The sequence below is a fragment of the Ammospiza caudacuta genome, chromosome 4 (assembly GCF_027887145.1).
Source record: "Ammospiza caudacuta isolate bAmmCau1 chromosome 4, bAmmCau1.pri, whole genome shotgun sequence".
Lineage (NCBI taxonomy): Eukaryota > Metazoa > Chordata > Aves > Passeriformes > Passerellidae > Ammospiza > Ammospiza caudacuta.
Window position 1 is genome coordinate 23,670,274 of NC_080596.1, and position 23,926 is coordinate 23,694,199.

Below are 23,926 nucleotides of genomic sequence, written 5' to 3' on the forward strand. Positions count from 1 at the left end.
CAATGAATAAAATTCTTCCACTTAAACAGAACTGCCACTTACACATATTAACATCTCTGAGTCTTACTCACTGAAAATTTCTTGAGCTACTAAAACCAAACATAATTCTTCACCTGAATATATTTTCTTTAACAGAAAGGTAACATGAATCAACTTTTAAGTAGTAAAATATATTTAAGGGCCTGAAATAAGCAGATGTTAGTCTTCCCAGTTTAAAACATTCAGATAATTTAGGAGTGCATTGCACTGTGTAAATAATTTTATTATTTTAAAAACTGGGGAAGCTGAAAGGTTAAAGGGGAAGTTTTCCACCATTCTTTACTTGTTTCCTATTATTAACCCCCAAATCATTGGTCCTTTGTAAAAAGTAACAGGACTAGACAGATAAAAATCTAAGGCTGAGTCAGCATGGTTGCAATGTTTAAAAAAATAGAAGTTTTTGGATGCTTTCATAAATTCAACACTGGCCAGTCAGAACAAACTGGAGCTGTGATTTAATTTTTCCAACAGTATTTTCATTGAACTAGAAGCAACAGATTAAACACCTTTGTATACAATGGTTTAATATCTGGAAAGCATCAAAAAATAATATGGAAATTAACAATATATATGAGTAATACTAAGAAATTTGGCTTTTAAAAGGTTGCACACACCTACACACCTTCTAAATTGTGAATGCAAGGAAGCCAATGCAGTGCAATTATGCTGGAAAAGCCACTGCTGTTCATAAAACGCTGTGCAGCTGTTGGAGGAGAGGGTTACAGTGACAAACAGCTTCCCTGCTACAAAGGTGGCAGGAAATCTATCAAACTGGACAATAAAATTGCAATTGAGTTTCTTTGGCTTTTTATAGCAGCTGCATGTATCTTGATGTGTAGCTCTGCAAAACCTATCCAATTGTGTAACACTGGTCCTTTATGTACTTGTTCTTTATCATGGAATGATGTTATAAATTAGTGGCACGAATGGCACAGAGGGTTATAAAAAGGAAAAATAAGCAGTAACCCAATACAATTAGAGAGAAATAGGAAAAACCCAAACTGGTTATTCTCTCAGCAATGTTAAAGAAATATTTTTGTTCCCATAATTCCCACATTACTTTGAAAGCATGCTAGAAATCAAAAACATCTGAGATGCACTTAGCATCGAACAATTTGCCCACTGAATTATGCCTACACCAGGTTATGTGTGAATCTCTATGAATCTCAATAGTGGTAAAACAGGACACAAGACCATTTAAAATAAGTAAAATTAACAGGATTAAAAAATCATTATAATTATCTGTTAGTGTAAAAGGACATTTTTCAAGACCTTTTTTGTGATTTATCCTAATTTATGTTTATGTAATAGACAGGGAGCTCTGAAGAATCATCTAGTTTCATCTGGCTAGTAGCATGAATTGTATGTATTGCTTACAAAAAAAGTTCAAATGGAAAGTGCATAATAAAGGTCAAATTTTAAAATCTTGATAATGGCACCATCATTCATATCCATATTGTCAAGTTTGGTTTTGGCTGCTTTTGCTGTTTAAATACTGTCATTTAGGCTTCTGGAACTAGTATTAGTACTGATGGCCAAAGAAACTGAATTCCTTTAGGAGTTGTTCAATATTCCACCACCACACTCACACACTTCCAAATGTGCCATCATTCAACTTCTTCTGAAATGGTCTGGAAGAACAGATAGATATTATACATTGATCAGAAAGTCAACAAAGTCAGACTTGGGAAAACTTACAGGGAGTTATTTCTACAACCAAGGACACCTCCCTATTGCAGCATGCCAGGAACAAAAAATGAGAAACACAGACTGAAGTAGGTCATCTTCTCATTCATGGTGTTTCACAAAAACAAGCAGCCCTTAAAATACAAATTAATAAACCAGAGCAACATTATCTATATCTATCTATTTTTTGGTCTTTTCTAAAACTGCAGGGTTTTGTTCTTGACATTTGGCCATGGCATCACAATAAAATCTTGGGATTTTTTTCTCTAGGAACTTTACATCATTGATTAGCCACATTAAGTCACTGAAAAGAATGACCAAAAATCCATATAACCCTTCTGACATAGATGTTGTTTAAACGAGATTTCTGACATTACATTATCTTACAAAAGGAGTCTAGGAATAGAACTACAGATTTTAAGATAATGTGCTAGCTAATTTCTAAATTCAAGATACCAAAGCTCTGACTAAGAGTTAAAAGGTGGCCTTTTATTCATCTCTCCATCTTTCCCAAGGGACAATTCCCAGCGATTCCCAGCAATCACACACGTGCTAAATTATGCCAGTTTTATATAAAAGCACATTAGGGATCTTTACTCTGGTTACAGCTTGCCAATTCACCCATGCCCTCTGCATCGTGGGGCAAAGAGAGGAAACTGGTTTTTGAAGACTGCAAAGCCAACAAAAAAGTATATTAAGAATGGTCCAACACCAAAAATGTGATCTCTGTAAGGGTTAAAGTGTGGCCCTGGGCACTTTGCACAGGAATTCCACTTAGCTAAGTAACTGTTTGATGAAGTTATTTCACCCATTTTTATTACACAGATTTTTACAATTGTCTCCCATAGCCCAACAATGCACTATGGGCCTCTGAATGCAATAAATAGAGCTGCAAAATAACAAGGTTTTTGCTGTCTGCAGAGACTGACCTTTGCTAAGAAAAAAAATTGTTCAAAATCCAAGATCTCAGAAATGCCAACAATTCCGTAGTATCATAAAGTGATCTTTTGGATTCACAGACATCCTTTTCACTGCTTAACTGCACACATTTAGAAATAGGTAATTTATAAATTAATTCATTTTAAGTAAATATTCTGATAACCAGAACAATTCTGAGGCCCACACTGGCCTCACTCTTGTTTAGAATAAGACAGTATAAAATATCTTTTGTACTACTGTGCCTCATTCAGAGAGCCACTAATAACTTTTATGATGTTACTATGGTTGTAAGAACAACAGACAGAACAATAACAAAGGGTAATAGTCTCATTCATGCTGCATGGATTTGCACTCTCACCTCATATTCCATGACAGTTTAACAGCAGAAACATCTACCTTAACTTGGATTTCTTTGCTTTTTACTCATTTGTTTTACAGCCTTTTGATGTTACTAAAAGGTATTTTTGTTGATGAATAGCTCTGGTGCGCCACCTTGTGTTGCTGCTGTTACTAAAAAGCAAGACCAGCACCAAAATTTTTCAGAAATGCTCCTAAAATTTGATGAATCTCACCTTTGAATGTGTGATTGACAGTGTATCCACCCACACACGCCAGCCACCCCACTCATATTTTATTGCATGGTACAGCAAAATCCGAAATATGGTATACACCATCTCAGTTATCTTCTGCTCCTCAGAAGTCTTTGGATTAAAACAACAAAGGGAAAGCATCCACTCCTGCCAGACAGAGCACTGCAACAAACTCCTGCAAAACACACACATGCTACTGAATCAGATTATAAAATATATCTTAGAAATATATACAACAGCTAAGTCAAGAATCCAACATGCTTTAAAAAATTGCTACATGCAAAGCTTCTCTAATTTTTCATACTGACACCTTTGCTAGAGCACAGAATTTGCTGAAACAGCAATGAAGGTGTATCTGCCCTCATGAGTTTAATTTGCTAGGAGACTTTGTTATTTATTTTATATAGTTGTGCATAAAGCAAGCCATCTTACCTCCTATTTTCTCTGCTGTTGTTAAACAGTTTAATCATATCTGAGAGAAAGGCTCGCCGCACCTCCAGAGTTTCTGGACACTGTGGAGAATTACGGATCAGGATTGCAATAACCTTCAAAATCTCTGAAAAACAGGTCATGAGTAACAAAATATTAGAACTAAGCACAGCATAAAACACAAGGCCTCTTTCAACAGTGTTTGCACAAGGAAAGGGACACCACATTAAAAAGTTGTATACTGAGAAAAAGCGCATCTCTATTGGAGAAGCAGGTTTAAGTATAACAAATCCCTTCTTCCGATACTTTTCAAACCTAGTCACCCATCAGGGGGATTTGTATACCTCTAAAGAACATGGAATTCATTGAATTACCATGTTTAAGTAACACAAATATTACTGCATGACAATTGACAAGCTATCAGAATCTGTCAGAACAATTTTTACATGAGGTTCACCTAAAAAAGCATCCTTCAGAAAACCAATATATGAGAAAAATGCTCTACCTTATGAGATTTTGCTCTACCTTAACAAGACTGAATTTTCAAAGAATGCAAAGAATGCAACCAACTTCCAATTAAACTTATCCGTTTCTGTTATAAAAAAAAAATCATATAAAATTTTATCTCTTATTATCACAAAGTTTCCTGTGTTTTTAGGAGGTCAAAATTCAGGGTACATAGCATTTTTTGAAGTAGAGGGGCAGTGACTTTCCTTGCTACTTTAAAAGAAGTCAACTTTGTAAATGAATTAGGGTGCAATTTGAACACAGTCACTGTGATAGTTGCAGTTCATCTTGTACAACTTCTTTAAAGAGAAATTCCTTATCTGATAACAGTAATGATCTAAAAAAGGGACTCTAGAAGTCACTCTTCCTACCAGACCTACATTATTTCAGAATCAACTCAGTCCCCATATAGTCTATACTGACCACAGCAGTGACTGTCAACTCCAAAAGTCTAAGGAGAAAGCAACAGAAACATGCTAACATCTCGTGCTTCATATGAATTTACCAGAAGGAAAATGGCACAATGCAACCAGATTTATTTCCTCCATTTCTGCTTTGCTTTCTTTTCTCTTCCCCCCTTTTCCACCTGAAGTAAACTTACAACTGCGACCTACGTTTAATGACAAAGCTAGAAAAGTGAAAAATCTGTTATTTCTCCAGAAAAAAGCTAACTCCCAAAACTATCATAAGTCCATTGTATTATGTACAGAACACATTAATAATGTACATAATTCAGGAAAGGAGATCAGAATTTTCTTTCAGTTCTAAAGACATCTAAAGTTTCATATCAAGATATTTCCAATAAAGTAAGCTAACCAGAACAGTGAGCAGATACATTTCTCCTATCTTCCATCTAGCATTGTCTTACTGAATTTAATTTAAGATGAAAGGTGTTTCCATATTTTAGGTAATTTAGTCTGACATCACTAGATAATGCATTCAAATTTTGCTGGAATACCTTAACATGTATTAAATCAAAGTATCCTGTGCATAAAAGTCTTGAAAAACCATTTCATAATGTTCTGCACAGCCAAAAAAGGTGAGTTATGAACTAGAGACACATAAAATGTCTTTCAAAAAGCTGTAGAGACATACTCTGTACATAACTGCAACTAAATACAAATAATGTGTCTTTTAGAGTGAAAAAAATGTAAAACTGAGATTAGAAGACTGATAGGTGTAATTAATAAGCTTGTACATTGGTGGGATTCTTTTAAAGCAGACTTTTCTTAAGGTAGCACTTAAAAACGTGTACCATACTTACGAGGATTTTGTATCTTCACCATTGAATCTGGGTCAGGATGTTGTTTATGTATTACTTGAGTGCAAATCTGTTCAGTCAGAATCTAGCAAGAAAAAAGAAGATGCCATATCAATGTACATGAAGAGAGCTTACTGAAAAATACTGGATGCAGTACAATCAACATCATTCTAAAAATGATCCCAAAAAATCCCCACTAACTTTCTTGATAATTTAATTCATCCTGTTTCTAAAACTCTGTAAGCTGCTTTATTCTTTTATTTCTCTCTTAAGTGCATACTGTTATTTAAAGTACACTGGAAGATGAATGTGAATCTAACCAAAGCAATTATCCTAAGGGAAGATCATTGCTATAATAAAATTCCACATCTACATGAGCATCTGGTTGAGACATACAGGTTACTCATTATCTAGAATTGTTCATAATGAGCATAACCAAGTTAAGGAGGGGATAAATCCAAAGCAGTAAGCTTTGGGGGGGGAAAAAGCAGCATTCAGCTGCATCACACTAAGGTTTAGTGTCATCTGGAACATATCAGCAAAAATATGTAAGCAATTTTCTAACAATGTCTTACAAGTAATTAGAAAGATTGAATCCTAACTACAGTGTATGACTACCTCAAACAGGACATTGTATGTGGTCATGGTGAATAAGCTTGTCTGAAGCATCAGCCTTTCAGCCAACAAAGAGAACAATCCATGTCCAAGCATGACTTCAGCTTTTCTCCTAAAATGGTAGAGAAAGATTAAAAAAACACGCATTCCATTTGCTTTAGGGGAGAAAAAGTTCAAAACATGTGTCTCAAGAAATATAAAATCACTGTTAAGATATTTTTCTTGTTTGTTTCTTAAGTCTTTCACTTTTGGTGAAGAAAAAGGGGAAGTGTTCGAATTCTGAAAGGACAAATCATTCCCTGAAGGCAGCCACCTTTCTTCCGTAAATGAGGTCCACTCACCCATGGGCCCCAAGAGCTGAAACACAGCCTTAGGGATTTCTGGATAAACACTGAGGAAAGCACACCTTGGCCCTCACTTCACTCCAAAATGCAACCATGGACAGCAATCTCAATAGTTATCTACTATCACAGTCAAGTCAAGACACATTAAAGCTAGTTCTCAGTAACATGGGGTTCTGTCTCACCAGTCTAATTCTTGCTATTGATTTCACTGGAAAAGGGTCAAATCAAAAAGAAGAAGGCCATACTGCAAGTAACTATTCAATCAGCTTGATAAGGAGTGATAATGCCTGGACACTAGCTGCCAGCAACAAGCACTTCCACCATATCAAAAACACATTTGTGACAAATAGACTGAGGGGTAGTTGAAGAAGAGCAGCTCCTATTCAGTGAAGCCTATTTAGTGATTAACCTCCATTATAGCTTTTTTCCCCTTTACACACAAATGCGTGTATACACACCCAATAATTTATTCCCAAAGCAACAAATAGAATGTCTGTGTCACAACCTACCTTTACTCCTTCCTTTCTTGGGAGGTTTAGTTTTAAGACCCAAATCAGTACTTACTTTGGAGAAAGATGCTTTAAGAAATATCCCATCACTTTCAGAGCTTGCACTCTGATGCCTTCACTTTGTGATGCTAAAAGCTTGTAGACAACCCTAAGTGGAGAAAACACATTGGTCTTCTGTCAATGTGAATAACAAATGCAGGTTTTTGCTCCTTGTAAACCTCCCATAAAAACTTCAGACATCTAAATGTATTTATCAGTTACATCCAATTTCTTTGATCACTTACTTTTTAGACAGTCAAGTGTTTAGGGCCACATCACTATCTGATTCTAGTTGGACTGTGGTTCATAGTATTCAACAGATCTTTACATCTGTGAAATACAATTTTACTTATCTACATGAACTACTAAGCTCTTTTTAAAAAAAGAAAATATTCATTTCCAAATGTTCCATGAAATCATATTGGAACAGAAGGCACAGTACTTATCCTTTACCATAAATAAGTTAAGATAAAAATTTTGAAGAAATTTGGATCATTTCACTAGGGAGAAGGAAAAAGCCTACCTCATTTAAACAATTTTGGAAAGACTTTCCAAAACTATCCCATGTTACAATATAGCATTTTAGATCTGCAAGTTTTAGAGTTCAAAGGAATTTAAGTTTTTAGGCCTTATCTGCACATAACTGAGCACTCATCAATAGTTACATACTTTTATTTTTATATACCCAAAACTAATTCTGAGGACACCTGAACTAAGACACAAAAAAAAAAAAAAATTAGTTCTATACCAGATACCAGAATTAAAGGTAAAACCAAAGGTGATTAAAAAACAGTTATGTATAACAAATAATTTATCCTGGAAAATGCTGCAACCACAGAAACTATAGAAGGAAAGAAATAACCAAAACTTATGATGCACTGGCCATTCAAGCAATGGAATCCATTTCTCCTCTTTTCTTTACAGAATACTATCAGGATTTCCTAATTGTATAGGGGAAAAGCATTTCCTTGGTTTTTTTTTCTTCCCCCCACTAGATTGGTTACTTTAACATTTTAACTTTAAGAGAATTCCAAATATTTATTTATAAAGTTTTGGAAAATTATTTTTAAATTTCAAGATTATTATGTCTTAATTGCAAAAAGTAGATGTATCAAGAAGCATACAAACAATCCATTAAGTGACTGGAGACAATACCAGAGCAAGGAGTGTAACAAATGAGACAGGAAAACAAAGTGATTTCTCACTGTGGACTGACTATTCATGCTGACTTGCTCATACACTTGTTAACAAAAAATAAAAGCACCTACTGCTAGTTGTTAAATAAAACCAAATGTACTGCATTGGAGACCCAACCTGACATTCAAATACTTTAGTATTTAGAGGTCTTTATTAGTTTCCCATACGTAACACATTACCATACAAATGAACTCAAATCTGATGAAAATGGGTAAAAAGAAAAATAATCAGTCCAGCACTAAAAGGGGAGAAAACAGAAACATGCCTGAATGCAGTCTCTTGAGAAAGGGCAACTGGAAAAAGAATATATATATATATAAACAGGGATTAACCAATAGGTGCAACTAAATAGGTGTAAGAAATGAGACTCTGCCTTTACACAGTGAGAGAATTTCTATTCCCCATATCCTTCTATGAGTTGTTCTTACATTTGTTTGCCTGTACCAATTTTTTCCCCACTGTGTTCAGGCAGGTTCCTGTTAAATTAGGAAAATTCAATACTGTGACCACCCTCTGAGAGCTACAAGACAAAAGGAGTCATAACTTAACTCCTCTAGCAGATTTCTACTTGTACAAGTAGAATTTGCTATTTCTCCTACTTTTCTCTCACGATAGTGTTCAACACTTTTTTTCTATTTGTTGGGAAAAAGATTCCAAACAGTGCATACCACAAAGTGCTACTTTTAAACAAATAAAAAGTTTTTCTGGAAAAGTCCCACAGGAAAAAAAAATGGGCAGAGAACTAACAAGGATCAGAACACATCTGAATCAATTTTTGTCAGTTGTAAGACATCTGTAAGAATGGGGGGCTGAAGACAGAGCACCAGCAGATGAAGACATCAATGCACAGACTGAAATGGATCTCTCCCTGTTTAAGTGTGACTGGCAGCTTGGAAACATTAAAAAAAAAGACCTCATTGATAATAAATCCAACAGCACCTCTTGTCAAAATGAACACCTGGACCCAAAAATCTCCCAAGATGAGGAGTCTCTGATTGCAACGCACACACTGATGAGAACCATTCAGATTTCATGGGAATTCTTGCAAGCAATAGCATGGTCAAAACACTGTTTCCTTTTTCCCACTTAGAAAATTCAAACTTACTGTAATCCATTCCTTTGATCAAATGCAGGAATCATAGAACCAGGATGCTCTGACATCAGAGCAACCAGCAACTGCAAGACATCCATTAGATTGTCATCCTGTTGGATAAAAGTTACAAATTTGAATTCACAACACATAAACACCAGAACATTGTTTTGGCTAAAAGAACCACTACAAAACATTTCAAAAGTATGTGGAGATTAATAATAAACTAAGGACCAAATCACTTTGGCCAGGATCAAAAGAACTGTAGCTCTAAAGGCAAGTGCAGGAGAAAACATTGCAAAAAATATACTTAATTGTTTAGGGTGAACAGTGATATATCAGTGTCTGGGATGTAAGGATTTGACAGGCAATGGAAATTTAGACCATGTTACTTCCTTCCACACACATGCTCCTCTGTTTTCATGTGCAGTTCCCAATCCTTTCCTGCACAGGAGCTACAAATAAACTGCTGCACATTTTCTGGGGCACAGGGTGCTGTTTAATGAAAAGTTTCTACTCAGAAATGTCCAAACCATGAGGAAAAAAATACTACCACCTGCCACAGACAATATTTTAAATGGGTAATTCAAGTCGCTTAGTAAATTTTTCCGTACTTTTAATTTAAAGCACTCTAAGCTACAGTTCATTAACTTGTTCCAAGTTCATTGTAACTAAAAATAACCTCAGAAATAACAAAATGTAACTGTCTTTTCACATACTCTGTAGTATTAAAATGAAAGTTTATTTTAAAACAAAAAGAGTCCACAAATAAAACACTGACCAACACTTTTGAATAAATACTCTGATTCTTTACTCTAGAGTACTCTGTACAAATACTCTAATACTCAATTAGAAAAATCAGTTTTACATTCTCCTAAACAACTCTGTTCACCTGATGATATTAACAGCTGACATTACAGATGCTATCACTATTTAGCCATATGAGAAGGTTAAATTTTACTTTTATTGTTGATGTTTTTCTGAATCCACAGTTAGACTGTGGGATTCAGCATTCATGGATCTTTGACACATGAGTATGCAAACTGCCAGATATTTCAAACACCACATCCTCATCTGAAGGCTATGTAAAGCTTCTGCTATTTTAGTTCACTCTTATATGGTACCAAGGGTCTTATTATTTACTTCTCCACATAAAGTAGAATTGCTTGACTATGGTAATACCAAGTAGTAGTAACCAGCACAGAGAATAAAATGAAAGTATAGGTGTAAGCAAAATTCTTTAAAAATACAAAAATCCATACTGCTTGAAATGAAGTTCAATTAATTCCTTATTTTACCCATTTCAAGCACCCTTACAGAGATGAGATCAGTTAGATTTATGTCCCCATTTCCCTTGTCTTTGATGTTGCATCTGGCATAAAGTGCCTTTTCCTGGTGCTAAAATATGAAGATGCAGATGTATCAGTGGTAACCAACATTTTCTCCCAATTAAATTTATATGCTTCTCTTAGATGCCATTAACATACATCTTTATTTTTTTAATGCATGTTTTCAATTTTATTGCTTTATTTAAGAAGCAAAATAAAAAGAAGAGGGAAAAGAAAACAAAAAATATTACTTAGGCAGCCTAAAACAAGGTTTTGACTTTTTTTAAAGTCAGTCTCACCATCTGTTTTTCTGCTTGGTAAATTGGTTTGTAGAACATAAGAAACCATTTTGAATTACTGGCTTAATGAACTTCAATCTAACATTGAACATAGCGCTTAAATCACTGCAAGAATATTGGCATATCAGCACACTACTCTAAGAATTGGACAATGTTTGCTACTTCCTCTGCAGAGCCATCTTGTGGCATAAAGGAGGTTATATTTGAAATTAGTCAAACATTTGGTCACAAACAGCACTAGTAAGGCATTCTTCATAAACACATCCCCCAAATTAAAAATTACCTCATGTATAGTAAGCAGGTAATTGAGGATAGCCTGCAATTCATCTTCCTTTATTCCATAGTCCTTCAAAAACAAACAGGTTTTAACTATCACCTTTTAAATAAAGAATGCTGTTTCCAAAAAATCATTGTTATAAGAAACGTTTATATCACAAAGCAAGTACCACACACCAAATTTGCTTTCACCTGATCCTGTAATAGCTTCATAGTTGCAAGGCAGCTCCTTCCCTGCCCCCAAAAGCACCCACTGAATGCCATAAAAGTGTTTTAAAGCAATTTCAGCACAGGCATAAAAACAATATAAATAGCAATATACTATATGAAATTGTTAGAGTAATACATGTTAATTGATACAGTCAATTTGAACTGAGAGCTTCCTGTTAATAGAAGAATTAAATTGAGGTAGCATAAAGGACTCAAAAGCAGATCTGGGAGTTTATTACAAGCCTCTTAGCTATACCCATATCTATGTTTGGTTCTTATTTTCCACTAGAGAAGCCAATCTTCAGTTGCTATCAACTTTGAAGAAATCTCAATTATTTATGGCACCTATGCCAGCAATATGCCTTGAGGTATTTTTGTGAAAATAAAAGCCAACAGTTTCCAAGAACAGGATGAGGGTTGGCAAAAGCAGGCTTCTTCACTTATAGGGCTTTTATTTTTTAAAGCAAGTCCTTCATTTCCCAAAAAGATTTTGCACCACTATGTACAAACAGAAAACTTGCCAAAGGATCAAACTCAAACTTTTTCAATGGGTGCTCTATTTATTTTTGTGCTTGTTTTGGTTGGGGTAGAATTGATTTACAGGAGACAACACACACTGTGGTTTGGATTTGTGATGGAAACACTGTTGATAACATAGAGATATTTTTGTTATTGCTGAGCAGGGCTTACACAGAGAGAACAAAAACTTATGATAGGAAAAGGTCATGAAGAGCCTATAAGCAACAGAGCTGCTGAATTCCAATATTCCTCTAATGTCCAAGAAACAGTTATGAAACTTACTCATAGTCTTTCTTATCCTCCTCTGTCCCAATGACCCACAGCACATAGTATCAAATGTTTCTATTTAGTCTTTAGGCACTTATGACATAGCTGGCTGATACTGTTCGTGTAAAAAAAAAATAAATACTCATTTCCCCAACAGTAAACATTTCTAAGCTACTAACAGCTCCATTTCTAATAAAAACAGCTTAAAAGGGGAAAAAAAGTATCCTTTAGCACTGCTGTCTGTGGCAAGAGCCACAACAAAAAGAAGCACCTTACACGGCTGTTTCTATTTGCTATCTCAAAATTCAACATGTTTAAAGCACGTTAGGGACTTCTTTGTGAAAGGAAATTCAAATATCCTACCTTAATTTAAAGCTATCCTACCTTCATGACTAGCTGTTTAATGAACATCAACAAAAATGCTCGCAGGGATAAAATCTCCTTCTGAGTAGGCCGTGGACCATCTACAAAAAAAAAGCAGATAAATAAAAATTAAGAGTTGTTATTAGCACAGCATTTTCACAAAAAGAAAAATAAAAGGCAATTTCTGGGTGAAGAAGACACAATTCTAAGTCTTCCCAGCCTCCATTTCAGACCACAAAACACTACTGTGTTTTATCACTTTTTACTAGCAAAATGTCTGGACAGTGAGGTTCCACTAAGGCTTCACCTAAATTCTGAGGATTTTAACATTTCCTTGTAGTGTTATAAACCAACTCCATGCAAGGAATAAGACTGATACCAGAACTTTAAGTCAGAATTTCCAGATTTCAAAATTTTGCGTTCACAGGTTTTTCCTGAGTTCCACCATAGCTCAAAGCAATAGCTACATTATTATAAACTGGCTAAATGCACAAAAATCAATCTTACAATGCCATGTACATAGAGTACCTTGAAAGATATGATTTAAATTTTTAACTCAAAGTCAAAAAGGACTGGCTTCTGCCATCTCTGTGTAAAGCAGACTTCCAAAGAAACATTTTAAATACCCAGACACTCAGTAGCTCCCAGGAGAGGCAAGGTTAAAACAACAGGTGCAACCAGGTGTCAAAGTCAAGTAAAAGCTTTGGTACAGAAAGCAAATGAAGTGCTGCAAATACATTTTGGGGAACAGTTTTTACATTTGCCTGTAGGGTCACAGATCTCATGATCTTAATCATCACAGAAAAGCAAACCATCTAGAGAATGAAAGTGATCATATGAGTCTGGTTTTATACAGCATAGGCCCACAGGCATATTTGGTTTAAGAACAGCTATTTTCAATATAAACCAGCCTAGTCAAAATAAGCCATTAAACTGCATTACTAAGACTCTCCTACTCATCCCCTTGCCTCAGGCTCAATAAATGCATTATGAAACTAAGTAAATCCACGAGGGATTAAAAAGAAAGGAGAAAACATGCATGCTTTGCTTCTTAAAGGATGAAAAATACTACAAAACAATCCTTACAGCCCTCTAACAGGCAAGGCTGGTAATTTTGAGAAGTTGGTGGCAGGAAGTCAGACACATCTAGGGAGCACTCACTCCTAGTAAATCTACCTCTCTCCCATCTTCTCTCTCTGAAATTCCAAAAATAACTGAGAAAGACCATATTCCCAAGCACAGCTCTAATGTTCCAACATCCTACCTTTTCTCTGACCACCTCTGCCGAGTATCAGTTGACATAGGTGTCTGATGACAGAGGATTTTTTCACAATCTATAGCAAATCTAAGTTTGCTATAGATTGTGAAAAAAAAAATCTCTCAAGGACAAAAGCACACCACTCACTGTTACAGGGAACCCACCCCACTGAAAGGCAATTATTTCTGAAGAACTGACGGATCTCTTCTAAACATTGTATATAAAACTTTTATAAAACTAACACCAGATTGTGAGAATAAAACTCAATATACATATATGTACATACCTGTGCCCTTGGGAGTTATCCCACTGCGATCCTGAGGGTTCACCACCCAGTAATAATACTTGAGGGTGTGCATGACCAAAAGAACTGTCCCAACCCGCCGGATTGCGCCATAAATGTTAACAGTGGCAATGAACTCGGTGGACAGGTAAGTGTACAGGGTCAGCTGAACCTACACCGCCAGTCAGGAAAACAAAAAGCATCACACCTGAATTACAGCATGTCAGACAACTGAATTCTTACATTTTATCTATCAAAATGTCCTAAATAGATTTTCTCTGTATAGCTTAATCTTAAAACCTCTGAAAACTGATGAAAAATTTAATTCTATTTCTGAAACTGTGCAGTGCTGGTAATAAGGTTTCAGTTGCAAAGTTTTGATCAAAGTTGTTCACTGTCAGAGAACAGAAATTCACCAAAACAAAAAATGCTCACTTCCAATTTATATCAAGACTTAAAAATCTGACAACCAAGATAATTTCCTCTTCAAAAATTGCTGAGTTTTTCCCAGCTAACCCGTCCAAACTTCCTGCCCAGTCTGGGTCAAAAGTCACAACTCTGTTATGCAGAACACTACAAGTCTCCAAAATCCCAGAAAACCCTGAGAGCCTGCAAAACTTGACAATTATATGCAGCAAAACAGAGCCTGAAGACAATTCCTGGATGATTTCTGTTGTGGAGCGAGAACCCGTAATTCTTTGGAGTCAAGGCTTAGTGTCAACACTCCCAAATCAATACACTCCCAAATCAATACACCAGAAAATATCTTATTGATAAGGATAAGCAATTTTACCTGTGCTGGGATATGAATCCATATTGCAGGATTCAGGAGAACATGATCACACAGCTGCTTCAGCAGGGGTACCCCATTGTGTAAATTGCTCAGGTACTTTGAGAAGGCAAGGCAAAGTTCCAGCACAGCTCTGGTAACGTGAGCTTTGGAAGACTGCAAAAGAAGATTTGCTTAAAGAGAGCCCTGCAACAGTCTAGGAAAAGTATTTAACTCAAGAAAAAATTCAACATTAATGTAAAACATTAAGGAAGATTTACTTTACCTTTTCTAGGCTGTGTCCTATCACAAGGAAGCCTTTACAGGACAGCATCTGCTCTTGCATAGCAATAGAGTTCTTCAACAACTCCATGATGAATGCCAGTAAAGTAGAACTGGAAAACACGTTTTAGTAAACAAAAATGTGTTAAAGGGTTACAGCAAGATAAAGTACTTCCAAATTAACACTCCCACAACACAATTCTGAGATACATGTTAAGTAAATGTTCTGTTATGTAACTCAGAACTTTTAAAACAAAAAGAAAGACTAATTTTTGAATGCTTGCTTCAAAAAACTTCTTTATTTTAATAATGCCTTTCTAACTTGAAATTCTGAACTCTGAGATAACCACAAAAGCAAAATCCTTCTGAATTCTTGCAAAAAGCAACGGTTAAGTTTGTACTACTCTGTGCTTTATGTTTCAACTACAAACTCCTGCAAGTTAGGTTACAATTGCCATTCTACTTCTTAAGCTATCAGAGGAGCAAATATTTTTCTCTATACAGCTTTGCTGTTGTGCTGCTGCCAGAGGTAATATTCCTGTCAAGCCATTACTGCCTGTGGATCAAGACTTCAACCAGTTGAAAACCCCTGTATTGCTGGGCCAATTTGCAACTGCATCAAATCCCTGACTTATAACACAGATGCCCAAGTCTGAGCCAGCTCAGGAGACACCAGACACAAAGAGATGGTCTGAAGGAATATTGTTACCATCCCTTCTAAGAAACAATATGGATACAGATCATCTTTAAACAGCCATGAAGCTACAAATGCAGAGAATCAGAGCAGAATTCTAAGAAACAATCTCTTTGCTTTTACTGCTGCTCTTGAACTTAGGAGCTCTAGAGCTTCACCAGCTTCTGTGTCTGGGTGTTCAGAAGTGGGATGTAGTTGTACCAGAGCTCAAACCAGAGGAAAAGCCTAGCATCAACACTAAGTAACAGTATCTTCCAAAAATCTGAAGGTTAAAACAAAACCAAGAAAAATTCCAAGGAATGACTTCATGCTGCTGAAAAATTCACCCTTCCTGGAGTTTGTCTTGAAGCCTTCCCCAGTGAATTATCTCCATCACAGGAATAAGCTCAAGAGAAGTACCCACTGTTCTGCTACACAGGGAAAAAAAAAAGTTGTCAACTATAAAATTTGTGTACATTTTGATTCTCTGTGAGGTCTCACAGAACATGTGATGCAAACAAGTGCATCACTTTGAGGTCCTGCCTGTAACCCTTTTTGTTCTTACACATAATTCACTGTTGCACAAGACAATGCCAACTACTCTGCCATTGGATAAAGCAACAGGCAATTTCCTTACTTCAAAGGAACAAAGCCCAGGACACTGCAAGTACATGCACTCACCAAACAGTTGTGTCAATGTGGTCTGAGGAATATTGCCTATAGTCCAACTGTGCAAAGAGAGGGAAAAGCACCTGCACTCCTCCAATGGAGTGCAGGGCACTTTGGATGGAGTGCGTCAAGACTGCTTTCACATCCTGACAGAGAAAAAACATGAAATATTGAAACCTCATTCAGACACTGCTAAAAAGTTTGTTAAAATAGCCTTTAATTTCTTCAATATAAAAGCTGTATTATTACCAAACAAAAAGAAACAGTAAAAACAAACTGGCTGCCACAGTCACACTAAATGCCCAGAATGCCTGACCTACTGCTTTAGCTACAGATACTTCTAGACACAGATCTACAGTGCAGATCCTCAGGTGAATACACAGGAGGTGGCATTCAAAGGACAGGGAAGAAAAGGATTTCATATCAACAGGGCAAAGGATGGGAGATAGGGAACATCTGTAGGGGAGTGAAGACCTCAGAAGTGAGGAAGAAGGAATTTTTTTTTTCAAAGCTAACCCAGCCTTTGTATTTATTAATAGAATACTTTTTTTTTTTTAGGATTCTTTGGCATCCTCTTTAGTTCAAGAAACAGGGGCAAGTCAAACCCAAAAAATCCCAACCTATACACAATTCCATATCAAAATCCCTATAAACTTGGATTTTAGGTTTTCAAACAGAAATAATTTGTACCCTCCAAATCTATGAAAATGTTGATTTACCTGCAGCATGAGGGCATGTGGTGAATGAACAAAAATAGAAGGGTTATCCTTAGGGGATGACTCAAGACACAGCTGTGCATCTGTAGCCCTTGGATTGTACATAAAAGCAATAGCACTGGAGAGCTTGCCATCATATAGCAACAATTTGTGATGTTCATCGAGGAAGAGATCACTTTCTGCCTTGAACTTGAACGTTCCCTGGATCGAGAAGCAGGATTGAGGAAGGAACAGAGAAAAAAATTAGATTAAGCACATCAAATATAAAGATCAGAACAAGTACTGCAAAAAAATGATTAAAATATTGCTTCTTTAACCAAGCAGTATTTCATAAAGAAAGGTTCTCATAAGAACCGAAGACTCATAAGACTCAAAGTCAATTTTACAACATTAAAATAGCAGAATTCTTTTGTCCCCTAAGAGTGTCATTGCCAGGATGGTGGGTAATGTAAAAGAACCACATCGGCCTGGAAACAGCAGGACTGTCAGCAATGTTCACTCAGAAGGAACTAATAATTGAGGAGCAGATAGAAAAGGAACCATCTTTTTTAGTGTATGTTTGTACAGCTGCTGGGGAACAACAGCCTTCAATTAGTGCCCCTCAGGCTATGACAAAACAAATAATAAATCACTGCAACAAAACTAATCCTCAGCACTGACTTCACACATTAAAAATTCCCACTAGCACAAGCAACTATAAAGCCACATTTCTAAAACAAATACATCATAACTGATGTAAAGTTTTCAGCCTCAATGAAAAAGTGAACCAAGTCCGAGATAACAGTTGTGTTCTCCCTCTCCCAATCACCAACATGGAAATTCTGAGAAGCAAACAGGAACACCAATCTATTTGTTCTATAAGAAATCAACAAACTGAACTAATGCTTACTTGTAGCTTCTAAGGCCGTACATAGGCTTACAGAAGAAACACAGAAGAGTTTAATAAAAATATTACACTGTAAGATCTTTTTTTTTCTTGACACAGAGGTGTCACAGCATTCTTAAGAACTACCATAAAGAATTAAACTTAGGAAAGTCAATTCTAAGATACCTTATATCCCAGTCCAAGCTGATAAATGGCAAAGATCTGAGCAGCATTGAGAGCCTCACTAAAAAGGTAAACAGATGTCATCTGCCCACAAAACACTCGATTGGCATCTGCTGTTTCTGAAGAACCCAGGAAACACTTGTCAAACGTCTGAAAACAGAAAACAGAACCCAGTAACAGGGTTTAATCCATGCTACACAAGCAAATCATGCAAAAAATATGCATTTCATAGGCAATACTTTTACATAAACAAGTACTTGAGAGCCTCAGCAGAAACAAGTATTAAGTTCTGAGACGCATAAAACCACAATTTATTTCTCTAAAAAGTTACCATTTTTATTTCAACATTTTTTTTTAAAGGCATAAAATGAGGGAGGTTTATGAATAAAATGGCAAAGAATATCTATGTAATGCACCAAGATGCTCAGCTGTAGACAGTGTGCAGGGATTACTCACATCACTGGTGTTGACAAACCACGTTATTTCCCCATAAGATGCCAGCTCCCCGTTCACGTAACACCGGAGTTCACTGTTCTTCCAGCGGTTATAGATGTGCACTATAGTCACCATGTACCACTAAACAATAAAAAAAACAATTGATATAACTCTATAAACACTTGGGAGTAGCTTAAGCATTCAAGTGGGGCTTGGAAGAACAAATTCAACTCTTTATGTGAATTAAATTAAGACTCAAAGACGTATTTTAAGCAGAAAAGATTAGTAAGTCACTGGTGAGTTTTCTTGCATTGCTATGTCAAAGAATAATATGCCATTTTTTCCACAAAGGGGCTTAAAAGGTATTTATGGCATACTCCAAAAATCTTTATGACAATGCTGAACCAAATTTACACTGAACCTACTCTGTAAATAAGTTCTAAACTGAGCTACTCTTAGCAGGATGGACTAATACAAATGCCATTCTAAAGAGCATGGATGGCTCCAGACTAAAGCCTCTCAAAGGCTGTGCATGTCAAATTATCACAAACAGAATCCATATTTACAGCAAGGGATTACTGATAAGGAATTCCTGAGGAGGCCTGTTCTCCCACAAGATGTTTACATCAATTCCAGAATATCTAAGTGAAAAAGAGAGCATCCAACATCACATAACCCTTCCTAATAGGCAAATCAGACTTGAACACCAGTAATAAAATCAACTCATGTTTTAGTTGTAAAATGCAAAAGAAATAACAATTCAGAACACATATTTGTTTTGCTCATTCCAGTGTAACTATTTTTCTACACAAAGATGAGATGAATCAACAGCTACAACATAGACTCCCAGGCTACAATTTTAGACTCGTGAAACTTATTTGAATGACTTTATTCTTTTCACTCACCTTTTGTGGCTTGAAATCAAATTTTACACAGTGCTGGAAACCTTTTCCCTTCGATTTTATGGACGTTACGATCAAGCAGCCTCCAACAAAGTGAGCAGAATAACCAAGTCCTTTGTTTGTTCGAAAACTGACAAATCAGAACATACAAAATCAGCACATACACAGATGGATGCAGAAATCATTGAAAAATGAATAGAAACTGAACATTAGCAATATCAGCTTTACACAATACTCACCAATATAAATAAGGCTTATCCTTATCCACATTAATATTATTTACAGGATCCATTCTTAGCCAAGTATGGAAAGTAAATCCATTCTGGTAGGGCCACTTGGCTATAGGAGGTAAGGCAATAGCCTGAAGAAAGCAAGAAGTTATTCATGCAGAAAGATCAACACAACAGTAAAAGTGTGCAGCTTAAGATGCAATCTACATATATATGCTGATAAACAGAGGCACACTGCAAATGTATACAGTTCCTCTATACTGAAGAAAAAAAAATCTGGCCTAACTTCTGTTCTCTTTGTACTTGATTGTTACAGTATTTTAATAACCTAAATATTTAAAAACTGACCTTTATACCTCAAAAAAGATTATTAATAGTAACCTATGCTTCAAAACTCAAATGCTTTAGTAAAAGCCTTATGGAATAACAACTTTTCAAAGAGCAAATTCAGATTAATTTGGTTTTATGGTAACCTGACATAATAATCAGTTCCATTTTCACATAGAGTTGGTATACAGGAAAATAACTGACCATAAATGGAATGCTGGCCACATTTCACTTAATAAATTATTTTCTCTCCTGAAATTCATATTTAAGTAGGCTTCCAGAGAGTGTAACACAGAATTTCAAACTTCCTCAAATGAAACACAATGCAATCTCCACCAGGCAAAAATCTTCATACCAAACATTATGTTTTTAGTGCAAAGCCCTTGAGTTACAAACCATTATGTTAGAATCCTTTGGTTGAAACAGCTGGGGTTTATTTTTTGGAGTTGTTCAGTTTGTTGGGTTTTTTAGCATTACTATTACCTTTCTGCTGGTGTGCAGCCCAGATTTGCAATACACACTGCAATGAAGAGGGCCATAACCTCTGAACAAAGATGCCACCCAGATGATCAATATCAATGGATAAAAAAAACTTCAAAGAACTCAAGTGTCTCCAGACTTGTTATTATGTTCCCATGCTCCATTCAGCTACTCCTGTCCATACAAAATGCTATAAATCCTTCTGTATATCAGCTAACTAACCAGTCTCCATGTCTTTGCAGCCAAGTCTTAGGAATTGACAGCATTATCACTTGACTTAACTAACAGTGGATCACAGAGTAGTTATAGTAAATACTTAATTTCTTAAACATCTTAATTTGAATATATATAAAAATACCTACATAAAGGTTACTGAGGCACCCCGATATCATAAAATATGGTTCAAGCAATCGACATAATTAACAGAAGTTAAAGCAGAAGTTAAATAGAAAACCATCAATAACCAAAATGAACACAAACATGTCTGTCTATTGCCAAGTTCTGTTGCATGTGATAAAACTGCAGGAGCACTTTTCTAGTAGTCAGCATTTTTCAGTCTCCAAAGTTTTCATTCAAAAAATAATTCATTATGTCGTTGAGTTGGTGAAATTCAATCTCAAGCCACCAAGGCAGAAAGCTAATGGGTTTATGTGAAGAAAACAGGAAAGAGTTATCTGATAAATCTTATTCAAATCTCATTCTGAATTGAGCATGGAATTTTGAACATAATTTTTCATTCTACAATTGTAGAAGCAGAAGTGTTGACATACTTGAATTCCATCAGAAGATTCTGCAAAGGATTTTCCAACTGCCTATTCAGTTTCAAATTTTTTTTCAAGTGCCCACCACAGAACTTAGAAATGAGTCACATGAACAATCACAAAAAGACTAATTGTTGCTAAATTTAATCCTTTTCAGTATTATTCAGCCTATAAAGGTCTAGGATCAATACTTTCTCAAAGATTTCTCATAAGCATCTAGAGTGCAAAGCAGGTATATCCTCCCTGCAACACGATTTAACTGAATCAGTCTGAAGAAACCCCAACAAAATACAAAAAAGCAGCCTCATTTGTATCCATTCTTTATGTAATAGTATTGTCCTTTTGTAGTGATATTGCACATCTATTATAAACACAATTTGTTCAGGCACTAGTGTAGGTGTCCGGCAGAGAAAAAAATTTGGTTAGAACTCTATGACAATGACAGATGACACAAAGAACACAATAAATGAAAATAATCAAAGGCCTTAATAGAACAGGGAGCAAATAAACAAAAAAAGTAAAATATCTACATACTGCAGCACTTTTTCCTGGAAAGTTGAAGAAGGCATCAGGTCCATACTTCTGAGGCATGTGTTTCAACACAGACAGTAACTTCCCAGCATGTGGTGGCTGACAAAGAGAATTATTACATTTGTAAATAAGTAAAACAAACCTCTAAGAAAGAAAAGACTATACACACAAAAAGCAAATTTTAGCACATTTTAAAACTTTGCACATGGTTGAACAATATCCTACTAAGACACTCAGCACCCTCAATAAAACAACATTAACAGCCATGAATACCTTCACACAACATAGATGCACTGGATTAAAGTTAATTAGGTAACTTCACTAAGGACTTGAAGGCCAGGGCCACATTCACCCAGCATAAACTAAACTGACCCTGAATGTTGATTCCTGCCACTGTCTGTTCATTCCCATCACCTCTCTGTATGACTTTGCTGGAAGCTAAAGAAAATTAACTGCTCCAGATGAAAACTAACTTAGGGAAAGCAAACGCAAACCAATTTTTAATTCCAGTTGTTCTGGGAAGTGGCTGAGTGAAATCTGTGCCAGCACAAGGGAGACGGAATAGCTAGCAAAAGGGAGAGGGAAGATCAGCAGAAAGATTATTTTCATCAAGATGAGAGTCACACATTAGATTAAACTGATTTGGTTTATACTTTCACTTAAGTCCATGGAGAAAGATTCAAGTCCCAAGGGTAGTTTGGAGCACCTGAGTGCTCAGTGTGAAAACTTAACACTTCACCACCACTCAGATCTTGCTGATTTTATTGTAATAGTCTGTAACTACAAACTCCAAACCAAGTGTATGAGCTCACAACAACAGGAGAACAGCAAATACTGATCAGAGTGACAGGACAATTTTGTGCCTTGTCTTTCACCACACCGTATCCTTCCGGCAGATCTATTTTCAAATTACAATTTTATAATCCTGGATTATAAAATTGTAGTTTGAAAATAGATCTGGAAGTGCCCTTTTTCATTTTGTTGTTAACAGCTACCCTCTGAAAACTATGCATGATGTTGGAGCATTGCATGATCCATCACAAGTATTTCAAATGTACCAAAGCTGGAGTCAGCTAAGCAGTGCTTCAAGAATCTGAGTTAAAACTGAGGAGGAAATGCTGAGAGCTGCTTAGAATTCTCTGCAGTGCCATAGAATTTGACCAGGTAAATTGTGTTGCAGCAAAATACTTGGTATCATCTTCCCAGTTCTGCTGATTTTAAGATTTATGGAGTTGTACAACTCCTTGGCAATCCAACTGTGGCATTTTTCTCTTGCTTTCCCCTGTATTTGGTCTTTAATAAGGAAAGGAAATTAAATGCAAATAGCAGGGAGACAGGAAATGAAAAAGTTAATGTTACAGAGACAACTTTATTTCACTTACAGTTAAATATACTATGTTCAATTACTAAGTTTAAACCATCTATAAAGTTTAGAGTATTTTTCTTTAAGGAGGTTAAGATCTCCAGAGTTATTTATTTCAAAGGGCCTTTTAAAGTCTGCAGTATTATGTGTGCATACTTGCTTTTACATGGCATACTATTTTTTTTAATTATTTGAAGTCAACAGAGACACTGCTACCTCTCCCCTACACTAGCCAGAGTATTTCGAAATAACAGGAGCTGAATTAAAATTCAAAGTAAAATGATTGTTAAAATAGTTCCCAAGTCCAATGAAACAACAACTGTGTGTTGAAGAAAACTTTATCAGGTGGCCTCTACAACACACACATTTTTACTTTAGGGAAAGTGGTTACTCAGCTGTAACTCAGGGTCCTTTTCTATTCCACACAGGAACAAGAGAAAAACTTGACAATTTTTCATTGGGACTTATTTCCTTCAGTTCAATTTCTGCCAAAGTTTTCACTTCCCTAACTGGATAATTTTTTTTCATCATCAAGTAAAGTACAGCAATGTGAAAATGGGAGCAAACAGAACTGCCTCTGTAGGCATTTTTACTTATTTCTCTTTTCTGATTTAAAAAAAATTACGCCTTTTTCCTTCAATTTCACATAGCTGGAATCAAAAAAAATAAAATCATGTGCATAATAACACCTA

At 35.9% G+C, this 23,926-nt stretch overlaps 1 protein-coding gene across 1 annotated transcript in view; it reads right to left on the reverse strand.

Annotated features, from left to right (window-relative positions):
• LRBA (LPS responsive beige-like anchor protein) overlaps positions 1-23,926 on the reverse strand; it is a 370,657-nt gene that overhangs the window by 303,596 nt on the left and 43,135 nt on the right. The window contains exons 5-22 of the mRNA XM_058804238.1: positions 21,875-21,970; positions 19,782-19,903; positions 19,546-19,672; positions 18,662-18,781; positions 18,209-18,355; positions 17,161-17,358; positions 16,454-16,587; positions 15,104-15,212; positions 14,842-14,994; positions 14,052-14,220; positions 12,529-12,608; positions 11,156-11,218; positions 9,261-9,358; positions 6,975-7,067; positions 6,070-6,178; positions 5,455-5,536; positions 3,687-3,810; positions 3,237-3,429 (exon numbers count right to left, since the gene is read on the reverse strand). Coding sequence (XP_058660221.1) covers positions 3,237-3,429; positions 3,687-3,810; positions 5,455-5,536; positions 6,070-6,178; positions 6,975-7,067; positions 9,261-9,358; positions 11,156-11,218; positions 12,529-12,608; positions 14,052-14,220; positions 14,842-14,994; positions 15,104-15,212; positions 16,454-16,587; positions 17,161-17,358; positions 18,209-18,355; positions 18,662-18,781; positions 19,546-19,672; positions 19,782-19,903; positions 21,875-21,970 — 2,217 coding nt within the window. The remainder of the gene's footprint in view (positions 1-3,236; positions 3,430-3,686; positions 3,811-5,454; positions 5,537-6,069; positions 6,179-6,974; positions 7,068-9,260; positions 9,359-11,155; positions 11,219-12,528; positions 12,609-14,051; positions 14,221-14,841; positions 14,995-15,103; positions 15,213-16,453; positions 16,588-17,160; positions 17,359-18,208; positions 18,356-18,661; positions 18,782-19,545; positions 19,673-19,781; positions 19,904-21,874; positions 21,971-23,926) is intronic.